Raw genomic sequence first — 14202 nt, 5'->3', positions numbered from 1 at the left:
ACAATCCACAAGCTGTAGGTTGACCCCCAATACCCTTATGGAGGGAATGCCAGGCTCTTGACCCAGCGATAGTGAAGTGACAGCAATGCACTTCCAAGTCATGATGGTGAGTGACTTGAAGGGAACTTGCAGATGGTGATAATCCCACCTATTTGCTGTCTTTGTCCTTTTACATGAGAGTAATCATGGATTTGGAAGGTGTTGCCTAAGAATCTTAGATGAATTTATGCAGTGCTTCTTGGGATAGTACACACTGCTGCCACAGAGCATCAGGTGAGGGGAGAGTGGACGGGCTTTGTCTTGCATGCTGTCAAGCTTCTTGAATATTGTTGTCTCTTGTAGTTGGTGGACAGGCTTTGAGGAGTCAGGTGGTGAGTTACTCTCCAGAGTATTCCAAGCCTTCTATGTAGGCATTGTGTTGATGTAGCAAAGCCAGTTGAGTTTCTGGTCCTTAAATGGTAGCCCTAAGATGTTAATAGTGGGGATTTAGTGATGAATAACACTACTGAATGTTAAGGAGCATTGCATAAATTGTCATTGGGGATGGTCATTGCCTGGCATTTGTGTGGTGTGAATGTTACTTGCCACTTGTCAGCCCAAGCCTGGATACTAACCAGAGCGTGTTGCATTTGAATATGGACTGTCTCAGTATTAAGATTTGCAGATGGTGCAGAACATTGTCCAGTCATCGCAAAGCATCCACCCCCGATCTTATGATAGAGGAATGGGCAGTGATCAAGTAGCTGAAGATGGTTCAATTAAAGAAATAATCCTGAGGTGCTCCTGCAGAGGAACACTGGAGCTGAGATGACTGGCCTACAACAACCATAATCATCTCCCTATGTGGCAGGTATGATGTGAACCAACATAGAGTATGCTTCCTGTTAGAATCGTCAAATCCCAGCAAGTGAGGAAGAAGTTATTTGGTGCACTGAGCATCCCACCTGGACCCAGCCCCTTACCCTCTCCCTTTAACCTTGCATTTACCATGGGTAACTCACCTAGCCTGCACATCCATGGACACTATGGACAATTTAGCATGGCTGGTTCACCTAACCTTTGGACAATGGCAGCACCTGGCAGAAACACATGCAGACATGGGGAGAATGTGTAAATTCCATACAGTCACCTGAGGCTGGAACTTAACTTGGATTCCTGGCACTGTGAGGCAGCAGGGCTAACCGCTGAGCACCATAATACTCAGTGATTCCACTTTTGTTAGGGCTCCATTATGTCACACTTGGTCGAGTCAAGGCTGGAGGTCAAGGGCTATCTCTCTCTCTCATCACCTCTGTAATTCAGCTCTTCTGTCCACATAAAGGTCAAAGCTTCGGCCTACCAAAACTCTAAACTAAAAACCTTGTATCTCTATGAGATCTGTATCCCTACCTATTCATATATCTGTCAAGGTGCCTCTTAAATGTTGCTATTGTATCCATCTCCACCATCTCCTCTCACAGCATACCCGAGGCACTTTACCATCCTCTGTAAAAAAAAAATGTCTCTCACATCTCCTTTAAACATACACCCTTTTGGCCTAAATCTATGTCCCTGAGTTAATGACATTTCTACTCTGAGACAAAATGTCTAACTATCCATGCCACTCATAATTTTAGATTAGATTACTTACAGTGTGGAAACAGGCCATTCGCCCCAACAAGTCCACACCGACCTGCCGAAGCGCAACCCACACAGATCCATTCCCCTACATTTACCCCTTCACCTAACACTACGGGTAATTTAGCATTGCCAATTCACCTAACCTACATGTTCTTTTTGGACTGTGGGAGGAAACCGGAGCAACCCGAATGAAACCCACGCAGACATGGGTTGAATGTGTAAACTCCACAAACAGAGTCACCTGAGGCAGGAATTGAACCCGGGTCACTGGCACTGTGAGGCAGCAGTGCTAACCATTGTGCCACCCATGGCGTTTCTACCAGGTCACCCCTCATCTTTCAATGTTCAAGTGAAAAGAACCAAGTTTGTCCAATTTCTCCTCATAACAAATATCCTGCAAATTAGGAAACACCATGGTAAACCATTTCTTTAACCGCTCCAGAGCCTCCACACCTCAGGGTGGAAATCAAAACTATACACCATTCGTCAAATGTGGCCCAACTAAAGTTCTATATAGCTGCAACGTGGCTTGTCAAATTTTCTACTCTATGACCCAGTGATGAAGGCAACCATACCATATGCCTTCTTGACCACTTATGTTCCTACTTTTAAGGAACTGTAGACCTATAAGCTCATATCCCTCTGGTTCTGCTATTTACTTTATTCTTCCCTTCTGCATTAGAGCTTCCAAAATGCAACATCTCACATTTGTACATATTAAACTCCACCTGTTATTTCTCTGCCCAAATCTGCAACTTATCTATTTCCTGCTGTATGCTTGACAATCTTCCTCATCATCCGCAGCTCCCCAATCTTTGTATAATCTGCAAACTCACTAACCAGAGCACTCAAATTCTCCAAATCATTTATATATATATATTATGAATAGCAGGGATTCCAACATTGATGCATATGGAATACAACTGGTCACAGATCTCCAGTCAGAAAAATATGCTCCCACTGCTCTTCCTTGTCTTCAGCAAGATGGCACTGGAACATGTCACCTCCTTGCAAGCTCTCCACAGCAGATCTTATTCTTACATATCTTATAATCGTTCCGCTCTTTTAAAACTCAATTCTGTCAAAATTACTAACAACGTTCATTTAAATCCATTTGCTGGTCTGTGATCATATGATCAATGAGGCCTAATTACTAATGCTGGAACTGCTAGCACAAAAAAAACTAGCTTCCGAGGCCTGACCGTTACAGAACAAGACTTGACCCAGCAGTTATCTGTCATCAAGGGGGCCCAATTAGATCAACTACAAGAATTCCTTGAGTGTTCAAGGCTGCAACTGCTGCCCAGGACCCCGTCAGGAGCTTTCAATGACCTCCTAGAGCAGCTGACTTCCCTCATCAACGTCCAGGATCGACTAGAAGCTGCCACCTATCCATGAGAAATGTACTGGACTTCTGCTTAGATTGAAATTCCAAGGTTTCAAGCTCCTTTCCCCTAGCATACTCCTGGCAACCATCATAGCCACTGAAAACAAGATGGACAATCTTAAAGTTAGATTCACCTGCCAAAGAGAATTGAGGAACTGTTGTGTGCTCTGTTTCACAGAGCTAAGCTCACCGCAACACTTGACTACACTTACAATGTGATGACTTTTCAAATCACCAAATGGATCATTCAGCATTCTTGGGCAAGGCATGGGGCAGTGGGGTCTGCTTCCTAATCTGGTGCTCAGATGTGGTGACCCTGGTGAGTCACTGCTACCCGGACCTAGAATACTTAACTGTGAAATATCGTCTATACTACCTGCACGAGAGTTCACCTCCGCTATTCTAATATCACATCCCATGCAGAAGTGAAGTGTGCACTTGATGAAGTATATAATGCTACAAACAGTCTTGAGATGAAGTGCCTCAAAGCCTTGTTCATTGTAGCTTGTGACTTCAACCAGGCCAACGTCAAGAATGTGTTATCGAAATATCACCAACATGTCTTCTGTCCCATCAGAGGTTCAAATATTCTTGACCATTGCCTATTGCTCCATCCCCTGTCCGCATTTCAAAAAATCAGACCACAATGCCCTGCTCTGCCTCCCATCTTACAAGTAGAAACTGAAGTGTAAAACCCAGTACAGAAAGTAGTGCACCGTTGGTATGAGAAAATAGAAGGACTTCTGTGGGACTGCTTCAAGTTAGTGAACTGGTTCATATTCAAGAACTCAGCAGGAAACCTAAATGAGTGTGTCACTCCTATTTCAGGCTTCATTAGTAAGTGTGTAGATGACTGCATGCCGAAGATGTTAATCCAAACAGTTCCTAACCAGAAACCATGGATGACCTGGGCGATCCCCTCCTACTGAAGTTCAGGTCTGAAGCGTTCAAGTTGGGCAATCCAGACTTTCCAGGAAATCCAGGTACAATTTCTGCAAGGCCATTCGGGATGACAAGAGGTAATATCAAAGTAAGCTTTCTTTCTTAAATATTTATTCCTTTTTGTGGGATGAGGGCATTACTGGCTGGCCAGCATTTAATGCCCATCCCTAGTTGCTCTTGAGAAGGTGGTGGTAAGCTGTCTTTTTGAACATTTTGGAGGGAATTCCAGAATTTTGACCCAGCGACAGTGAAGGATTGGTGATATACCATATATATTCGTGTAAAGGTCTAATTTTAGTCTATTTTTTAAGGTCAAGTATATGGGATTGACCATTACATGGATACTGCATTTGAGGGGCTGAAATTCATGCTACAGTACAAAATATAATATCATTAACAGAAGCCCAATTTATCTCTAAACAAATAAAGAAAAAAAGAAACACAACAAATCACAGTAGTTACTAGATTAAAAACAATAGAAACAAAAATGTATGATAACTTGTAGCCTTCTTTCTGCAGGTTTCTGATTACAAACTGGTAGAACAGTCATATCTTTTAGTTTAGCAGGCAGCTTTTGTGCAACCTTTGTTCCCTGCCGAAGTACTAAGTTGTCACCTGACTCTGGCATCATAAACTTTCATGCCAAATTGATGTAAATTGCACATCAAAACAAATAATAGCACAAAAAACATCATTTCCTTATCGTAAGATTTATGCACAGGACTCACAAATGTTGATCTATGAAGAACTAGGATTGACTTTTTCATGAGATATATGGAGAAGTCCAGATTTTTTTGGCCAAAAATAGGTGGTTGACTTTTACATTAGACTGGAGGATAGCAAATGTGGTTCCCTTGTTCAAGAAGGGGAGTAGGGATAACCCTAGTAACTATAGGCCAGTGAGTCTTACCTCTGTTGTGGGCAAAGTCTTAGAGAGAATTGTAAGAGATAAGATTTATGAACATCTGGATAGGAATAATGTGATCAAGGATAGTCAGCATGGTTTTGTGAAGGGCAGGTCGTGCCTCACAAACCTTATTGAATTCTTTGAGAAGGTGACTAAGGAGGTGGATGAGGGTAAAGCGGTAGATGTGGTGTATATGGATTTTAGTAAGGCGTTTGATAAGGTTCCCCATGGTAGGCTACTGCAAAAAATACGGAGGTATGGCATTGAGGGTGAGTTGGAGGTTTGGATTAGGAATTGGCTGGCTGGAAGAAGACAGAGGGTAGTAGTTGATGGTAAAGGTTCATCTTGGAGTGCAGTTACCAGCAGTGTTCCGCAAGGATCTGTTTTGGGACATTGTTGTTTGTCATTTTTATAAATGACCTGGAGGAGGGGCTAGAAGATTGGGTGAGCAAGTTTGCAGATGATACAAAAGTCGGTGGAGTTGTTGACAGTGAGGAAGGATGTGGCAGGTTACAGCGGGATATAGATAAGCTGCAGAGCTGGGCAGAAAGGTGGCAAATGGAGTTCAATGTAGGTAAGTGTGAAGTGATTCACTTTGGTAAGAGTAACAAGAAGATGGAGTACTGGGCTAATGGTCGATACTTGGTAGTGTGGATGAGCAGAGGAATCTTGGTGTCCATGTACACAGATCTCTGAAAGTTGCCATCCAGATAAGTAGTGCTGTGAAGAAGGCATATATTGGTAGAGGAATTGAGTTCCGGAGTCCTGAGGTCATGTTGCAGTTGTATAAGACTCTGGTGCGGCCGCATTTGGAGTATTGTGTGCAGTTTTGCTCGCCATACTATAGGAAGGATGTGAAGGCACTGGAACGGGTACAGAGGAGGTTTACCAGGATGTTGCCTGGTATGGTAGGAAGATCGTATGAGGAAAGGCTGAAGCACTTGGGGCTGTTTTCATTGGAGAAAAGAAGGTTTAGGGGTGACATGATAGAGGTGTACAAGATGATTAGGGGTTTAGATAGGGTTGACATGAGAACCTTTTTTCACATATAGAGTCAGATCGGTATTGGACTGATGTTAGGTGTAGATTCTTTACTCAGCGAGTCGTGAGTTCATGGAATGCCCTGCTAGTAACAGTGGTGGACTCTCTCTCTTTATGGGCATTTAAACGGACATTGGAGAGGCATATGGAGGATAGTGGGCTAGTGTAGGTTATGTGGGCTTGGATTGGCGCAACATCGAGGGCCGAAGGGCCTGTACTGCTCTCTACTTTTCTATGTTCTATCAACCTTCATTTGATTTAGATGGTAATTCCAAGTTAGGATGGTGAGTAGCTTGGGGGAACATTACAGTGGTGTTCCCATGTGCTGCCCTTGTGCTGGATGAAAATGGCCGTAAATTTTGATTAGATTAGATTCCGTACAGTGTGGAGACAGGCCCTTCGGCCCAACCAATCCACACCGACCCTCCAAAGAGTAACCCACACAGACCCATTTCCCTCTGACTAATACACCTAACATTATGGGCAATTTAGCATAGCCAATTCACCTGACCTGCACATCTTTGGGCTGTGGGAGGAAACCAGTGCACCCAGAGGAAACCCACACAGATGCAGGGAGAATGTGCAAACTCCACACAGGCAGTCACCCGAGGCTGGAATCAAACCTAGCACCCTGATGCTGTGAGGCAGCAGTGCTAAACACTGAGCCACTGTGCCTCTCTAAAGAGCCTGTCTTTAACATTTGTGAATCTCTGCAGTGCATCCTGTAGATAGTACACACTGTTGCTACTGAGCGTCGGTGGTGGAGAGAGAGGATGCTTGTGGGTGTAGTGCCAATTAAGGGGGCTGCTTTGTCCTGAATAAAGTCCAGCTTCAAATGTTGTTGGGGCTGCATTCATCCAGGCAAGTGGGGAACATTCCATCACACTCCTGACTTGTGCTATCTAAATGGTGGACAAGCTCTGGAGAGTCAGGAGGTGAGTGATTCCCTGCAGTATTCCTAGCCACTGACCTGCTCTTGTAGCCATTGTGGTGACTCCATTTGAGTTTCTGACCAATGATACCTCCCAAGTTGTTCATAATGGGGGACGGGGGAATGCAGTAATGACAGCATCATTAAATGTTAAGGGCGATGGTTAGATTGTCTCTTATTGGTGATGGTCGTTGACATTTGTGTCATTAGCGAGGGAATTCCAGGATTTTCACATAGTGACGGGGAGGAACAGTGATATATTATGTATATGCATGTAAAAGTTGAATTTTTTAGACTACTTTATAAGGTTAAATTCATGGGGGTGACTATACTTTTGAGAATGCTACTTGCCACTTATTAGCCCAAGCCTGGATATTGTTCAGTCTTTTTTGTATTTGGACATGGACTGCTTCAGTGTCTGAGGAGTCGGGAATAGGGAACATGATGCAAACATCAGCAAATATCCCCACTTCCGACCTTATGATGGAGGGAAGGTCATTAACGAAGCAGCCGAAGATGGATTGGCCTAGGACACTACCCTAAGGAACTCCTGCAATGATGTCCTAGAGCCGAGATCAATGACCTTCAATATACATGACAACCATCTTCCTTTGTGTCAGGTATGACACTGACCACCAGAGAGTTTGCACTCCAGATATCCATGGATTCCAATTTTGCTAGGACTCAGCCTTGATGTCAAGAGCTGGCGCGATCAACTCACCTTTGGAATTCAGCTCTTTCATCAATGTTTGAACCAAGGCTGTAATGAGGTCAGGGGCTGAGTGGCCTTAGCAGAACCCAAACTGGGCTGAACAGGTTATTGATGAGCAGGTGCTGCTTGATGGCACTGTTGATGACACCGTCCATCATATTACTGATGATCAAATATAGACTGATGGGGCAGGAATTGGCCGGTTTGGTTTTTATGTAGAGGACATACCTGACAATGTGGAAAATTGCCCAGGTATGTGCCAGTGTTGTAACTGCACTGGATCAGCTTGGCTAGGGAACAGCAAATTCTGGAGCATAAGTCTTCAGTATTATTGCCGGAATGTTGTAATGCTGAGGATGGATTATCTACTTGGCACTTCTGGCTGCAGATTGCTATTAAAGCTTCAGCCTTATCTTTTGCACTGATGTGCTGGGCTCTTCCATCATTGATCATATTTGTGGAGCCTCCACCCCCAGTGAATTGAGACCCAGACTAACTACATGGACATTCATTATTTGTGGCAATGCTTACATGACATAATGGAGTACAAAGCAGAGTCAAAAAGAATTGCCAGCAACAGTACATCACCACTTGATGAGCTCAATGCATTCTACAGTGTCTTTGAACACTGTGAATCGATGTCACTTGTCCCAACAGCCTCAGCCTCAGCCAGGGCGGCACGGTGGCACAGTGGTTAGGGCGGCACGGTGGCACAGTGGTCAGGGCGGCACGGTGGCACAGTGGTCAGCACTGCTGCCTCACAGCGCCAGAGACCTGGGTTCAATTCCCGACTCAGGCAACTGACTGTGAGGAGTTTGCACATTCTCTCCGTGTCTGCGTGGGTTTCCTCCGGGTGCTCCGGTTTCCTCCCACAGTCCAAAGATGTGCGGGTCAGGTGAATTGGCTATGCTAAATTGCCCATAGTGTTAGGCAAAGGGGTAAATGTAGGGGTATGGGTGGGTTGCGCTTCGGCGGGTCGGTGTGGACTTGTTGGGCCGAAGGGCTTGTTTCCACACTGTAAGTAATCTAATCTAATCTAATCAAGATGTCACCACTGCTGATGTTAGATTGGCCTTCTTAAGGGTGAACCATGGAAAGTGGCAGGTCCGGATGGAATCGCCAGACGTGTACTCAGTTCCAGTGTGGACCAGCTGGCAGGAGTATCTACAAACATCTTTAGCCTCTCCTTATTATGATCTGAAGTCCCCATTTGCTTCAAGAAGAGACCTCCATCATCCCGGTACCAATGAAAAGTCATACAGTGTGCCTCAATGACCACAGCCTGATGGCTTTAACATCCCTAATTACGAAGTGTAATGGTTTACCTTAGCTCCAGCCTCCCAGACTGTTTTGATCCCTTGCAATTTGTGTACTGATGCAACAGGTCCACAGAAGAAGCCATCACCATGGCCCTTCATTCATCCCTGGAACATCTGGACAATAAGCATCCAATAGAAGACAGCAGAGAGACTTCACTGAGGAGTATTCTGGGAGAAGTTGGTTCAGTTGCCACGACCAACCAGTGATGAAGAATGTTGATACCAACGACAGGTAGAAAGAGGGATAAGGTTCTGAAGAATCAATACTGGGATTTAGGAAAGAGTCTGAAAAGCAGGATCTTAAGGATAGTAATCTCTGGGTTACTATCAGTGCCACATACTGTTGAGGCAAGGAATAGAAAGATAGGAGAGATGAATGTGTGGCAAAGGACCATGTGTAGGGTGGCATGGTTTGAGGTTGTTGGATTATTGAGACCTCTTTTGCAGCAGGTGTGACCTGTACAAGAGGGATAGTTTGCACCTAAACTGGAGGAGAATCAATATCCTCATAGGGAAGTTTGCAAGTGCTACTTGAAAGGGTTTAAACTGGAGTGGTGTGAGCTGGGAACCAGAGCAGCAGGTCAGCAAGTAGACAGATTGAGGGGAAGGTACATGTTAGAACCAGTAAATTGGAAAGAAAGGACAGACAGACACAGGTAAATGAGAACAATGGTACTAATGGCTGAAGTGTGTTTATTTCAATATAACAAGTATTATAGGTAAGGCAGATCAGCTGAGAGTTTGGTTCCCCCAATACATGGGCTATGGTGTTGTGGCCATAAACTGGTTGAGAGAGGGACCGGACTGACTGCTCAACATTCCAGGGTTTTATTGTTTAGGGTGTAGGCTTGCTGGCTAAGCTGTAGGTTTGATATCCAAACGTTTCATTACCTGGCTAGGTAACATCATCAGTGGCAACCTCCAAATGAAGCAAAGCTGCTGTGTCCTGCTTTCTATTTATATCTTTCTCCTGGATGGGGTTCCTGGGTTTGGGATGATGTCATTTCCTGTTCGTTTTCTGAGGGGTTGATAGATGGCATCTAGATCTATGTGTTTGTTTATGGCGTTGTGGTTGGAGTGCCAGGCCTCTAGGAATTCTCTGGCATGTCTTTGCTTAGCCTGTCCCAGGATAGATGTGTTGTCCCAGTCGAAATGGTGGTTTTCTTCATCCGTGTGTAGGGCTATGAGGGAGAGGGGGTCATGTCTTTTTGTGGCTAGCTTGTGTTCATGTATCCTAGTGGCTAACTTTCTTCCTGTTTGTCCTACGTAGTGTTGGTGGCAGTCCTTGCATGGAATTTTATAGATGACATTGGTTTTGTCCATGGGTTGTACTGGGTCTTTTAAGTTTGTTAGTTTTTGTTTGAGAGTGTTGGTGGGTTTGTGTGCTACTAGGATTCCAAGGGGTTTCAGTAGTCTGGCTGTCATTTCTGAAACTTCTTTGATATATGGTAAGGTGGTTAGGGTTTCTAGCTGTGTTTTGTCTGCTTGTCATGGTTTGTTCTTGAGGAATCTGCGCACTGTGTTTTTTGAGTATCCGTTCTTCTTGAATATGTCGTATAGGTGGTTCTCCTCTGTTTTCCGAAGTTCGGCTGTGCTGCAGTGTGTGGTGACTTGTTAGAATAGTGTTCTGATACAGCTTCGTTTATGTGTGTTGGGACGGCTGCTGGTGTAGTTGAGTATTTAGTCAGTGTTTGTCGGTTTTCTGTATACGCAGGTTTGTAATTCTCCCTTGTCCTTTCTTTCTACTGTGACGTCCAGAAATGTGAGTTTGTTGTTAGTCTTTATCAACCCCTCAGAAAGCAAACAGGAAATGACATCACCACAAACCCCAGGAACCCCATCCAGGAGAAAGATATAAAAAGAAAGCAGGAGACAACAGCTTTGCTTCACTTGGAGGTCGCCACTGATGATGTTACCTAGCCAGGTAATGAAACGTCTGGATATCAAACCTACAGCTCAGCGAGCAAACCTACACCCTAAACCTCAACCTGAGCTACAAACCTTCACAAACCTTGCAAGGGTTTTATTGTTTTAGACTAGATAGAGAGGATGGTCAAAGCGGGGGAGGAATTGCTTTACTAATCAGGGAGAATGTTATATCTGCACTCAGAGAGGACATAAGGCCCTGGAGGGCTCATCCACTGAGGCAATCTGGGTAGAGCTCAAAACAAAAATGGGTACAATCACTCTGATAAGATTAAACTACAGGCTCACCAACAGCCATTGACACCATGAGAAACAGATACGTAGGCAGATTATGGAAAGATGTAGTTAAAACAAGAGTCGTCACAGTGGGTGACTTTAACTCCCCTAATATTGAATGAGACTCCCTTAGAGCAAGCTTAGATGATGCAGAATTTGTTAAGTGCATCCAAGAGGGCTTCTTGAAACAGTGTGTGGATAGTCCAACCTCTGTGGCCAAACTGGACCTTATATTAGCTAATGAGTCTGGCCAGGTGACTGACCTTTTAGTGGGCATTTTGGAAACAGTGATCACAATTCCTTAGGTTTTAGGATAAGAATGAATAAGGATGAATCAGGACCTTTGTAGGAAGTGCAAATTACATCAATATTAGGCAGGAGCTAGGGAGTATTAACTGGGAGGAGCTGTTATTTAGCAAGTACACATTTGACATGTAGGAGGTATGTAAAGACCTGCTGCTGAGAATTTGAGACTACCATGTTCCAGTAAGGAGGAAGGATAAGGATGGCAAGTTTAAGGATCGATGGATAATTAGAGAGGTTGTGAATTTATTGAACTGACAGCTGTTGAGAAATCCTCATGCAGTGTTCCCTCAACAAATGTGGCTTGAATGGAAAATTAAGGGTGCTTGTTGATGGAACTTGCAGACAGGGATTCAAATATTTGAAAGTTATACCAAAACATTGGGGATTTGAATCCACTGATTAAGTGCAGTGAAAATAATGCAAAAATTTGATGTGAATACATACCCAAATGTATTCATGATTTGGAGATGCCGGTGTTGGACTGGGGTGTACAAAATTAAAAATCACACAACACCAAGTTATAGTCCAACAGGTTTAATTGGAAGCACACTAGCTTTCGGAGCGACGCTCCTTCATCAGATGATTGTCAATCAGGTGAGCGTCGCTCCAAAAGTTAGTGTGCTTCCAATTAAACCTGTTGGACTATAACTTGGTGTTGTGTGATTTTTAACTTTGTACACAAATGTATGCATTCTCAGCACAGGTTGTATTATTATGATAGCTCTGAAGTGGAGATGAGAGCTTGTAAAAACAGTGAAATAGACTTACCTTTATCCCAACGAAGGCAGAATCCATAAAATACCCTGTCCTCAGGACTTTCACAGAGAATAGTCCTACATCTTCACATACCCGGTATTCTGATTCCATCATTTCTATACGAGACCATTTGAGATCAAGTCTGTAAAATCATCAGATGTAATTTTTTGATAATTAGAGAATTGCATATTTATAGAATTTAGAAAATGTAAAAATAAGTGCTCAAAATCAAATGTAACTGGACAAACGTACAAAATTATTTTCATTAATTCATTAGGTGTGGGTGTCACCAGCTAGGCCAGCATTTATTGATCATTCTGTGGTGATGAGTTACCATGAATATGGACAAAATTGAATATTCTGAATCAAATGTAGAGCATATTAACGAATCAAACCTTAATAAAATTGTATGGTATGGACCGATCACTTAAAGTACTTCTTGTTATAAGGGTGTCTTATGCCACACAGAGCACGCAACATACTGCAAATGGGTTAAATCTGACTGTGGCTTACACAATTGTCACCAACTGAAAGAGTTCAAATATATCAAGAAACTAGCATGCGAAAGGTTAAAGGGAATTCTTGCAGTGAAGAAAATGAATGTTAAAAAAAAACAAAGTGAGGGTTAGTAATTAGTGGAACTCTCAGTTTAAAGCAAAATCACTATATTGAAATAGAGTGATATCACAGGCTTATGTGATTATGAAAACAACAAGGGAATTCTCGGCATTCTCTTAACAGTTTTAGAACACAAAATATACTACAGTACATCTATACCAAGTGTAATAATGTTAAGCCTCAGAAGAACTTTAACAAGACTTCTGTTGTAATACTGTGAACCATCTGGACTCAACACAATATAAAGCAAATTGAGGTAATACATAGTGTTGAGCACAAATTGACCTGGATGCTACTTGGTTTTGGATAATTTGGAATAATGCAAATAATGAAGCAATAATACCAGAAGTTGTCCAAAAGAAACACTTGTGAAGTCTTAGTTACAAAATAAATCCTCAAGGAATGTTACCTCATAAGGGCACTAAGTAAATTATTTTTATTAAAATTGATTCAAAAGATGCAGGGTGATCATGTGGTCAACAAGAGTGGGTTGAAATTCACTAGCTGATTTTTAAAAAGCTTCTTTCATGCTGGAACAGATATTCTCTCCTACAAAATGGTGAATCTTCTTTCTCCCAAGAAAGGAAAACAAATCAATTTTCTGTGAGATTTCTGCTAATGAAGGTGAAAATATAATTTACTTAGCAGCCTGGATATTTACTGGAGTGAACTGGGGAAACCAATAGTACCCATTAATTTCAGACGTGAAAGGTGGAGTTGAATAGGCCCAAACAGTCCAACCTTTCCTTATAAAATGACCCCTTCATCTCCATGCATTACAGGTATCCATTGAATAAATCTTCTTTGAATTGTTTAATGTATTAATATTCTTTCTTGAATATGATGACCAATACTGTACATGATATTCAGATGTGTCCTCACCAACACTATTTAGAAGTCTCATAGAAAAATTTCCCGACTTGCATATTCCAGTCTCTTGTAATAAACAAAAACAATCCATTTCTCTTTTTAATCATTTGCTATACCTATAAACAAACTTCTTGCAATTCATGTTGTTACATACAGACCTTCCTGCACCCCTAGATTTCCGCAATGTCTCTCCATTTCAGGAATATATTGATTTTCTGTTCTTCCTTTCAGAGTGGACAAGTTCACATTTTCTCGCGTTATTTTCCATCTACTAGATTGTTGCTCACACTCAACCTATCTATATCGCAGATTCTTTAAGTCTTCTTCACAATTTATTCTTCTACCTTTGCATTGTCAGCAAATTTAACAACCATTCATTCAATACCTTCATCTAAGCCATTGATATAAATTGTAATTGATTAAGGGCCTAACACTGTTCCCTCTGGCACACCACTTGTCACATCTTGCCAAACAAAAAGCAACGCATTTATGCACAACCTTTATTTCCTACTAACCAACCTTATTTTTAATCAATGCTAAAATGTTAACCTCTACATCATAAGATCTTAATTTGTGTAGTGACCTTTGATG

The 14202-nt window shown here is 42.6% G+C and overlaps 1 protein-coding gene and 1 long non-coding RNA gene across 7 annotated transcripts in view; one reads left to right on the top strand and one right to left on the bottom strand.

Moving 5' to 3' along the window:
- frem1a (Fras1 related extracellular matrix 1a) overlaps nucleotides 1-14202 on the bottom strand; it is a 400521-nt gene that overhangs the window by 39233 nt on the left and 347086 nt on the right. For all 4 annotated transcript variants that reach the window (XM_060838775.1, XM_060838786.1, XM_060838793.1 and 1 more), the window contains one exon: nucleotides 12136-12265. In XM_060838775.1, the coding sequence (XP_060694758.1) occupies nucleotides 12136-12265 (130 nt within the window). The remainder of the gene's footprint in view (nucleotides 1-12135; nucleotides 12266-14202) is intronic.
- LOC132824390 (uncharacterized) overlaps nucleotides 1-14202 on the top strand; it is a 139840-nt gene that overhangs the window by 78720 nt on the left and 46918 nt on the right. The window lies entirely within an intron of this gene.

The sequence above is a fragment of the Hemiscyllium ocellatum genome, chromosome 2 (assembly GCF_020745735.1).
Source record: "Hemiscyllium ocellatum isolate sHemOce1 chromosome 2, sHemOce1.pat.X.cur, whole genome shotgun sequence".
Lineage (NCBI taxonomy): Eukaryota > Metazoa > Chordata > Chondrichthyes > Orectolobiformes > Hemiscylliidae > Hemiscyllium > Hemiscyllium ocellatum.
Note: the sequence above shows the minus strand (reverse complement) of the source record. Positions and strands in the feature narration are given on the sequence as shown.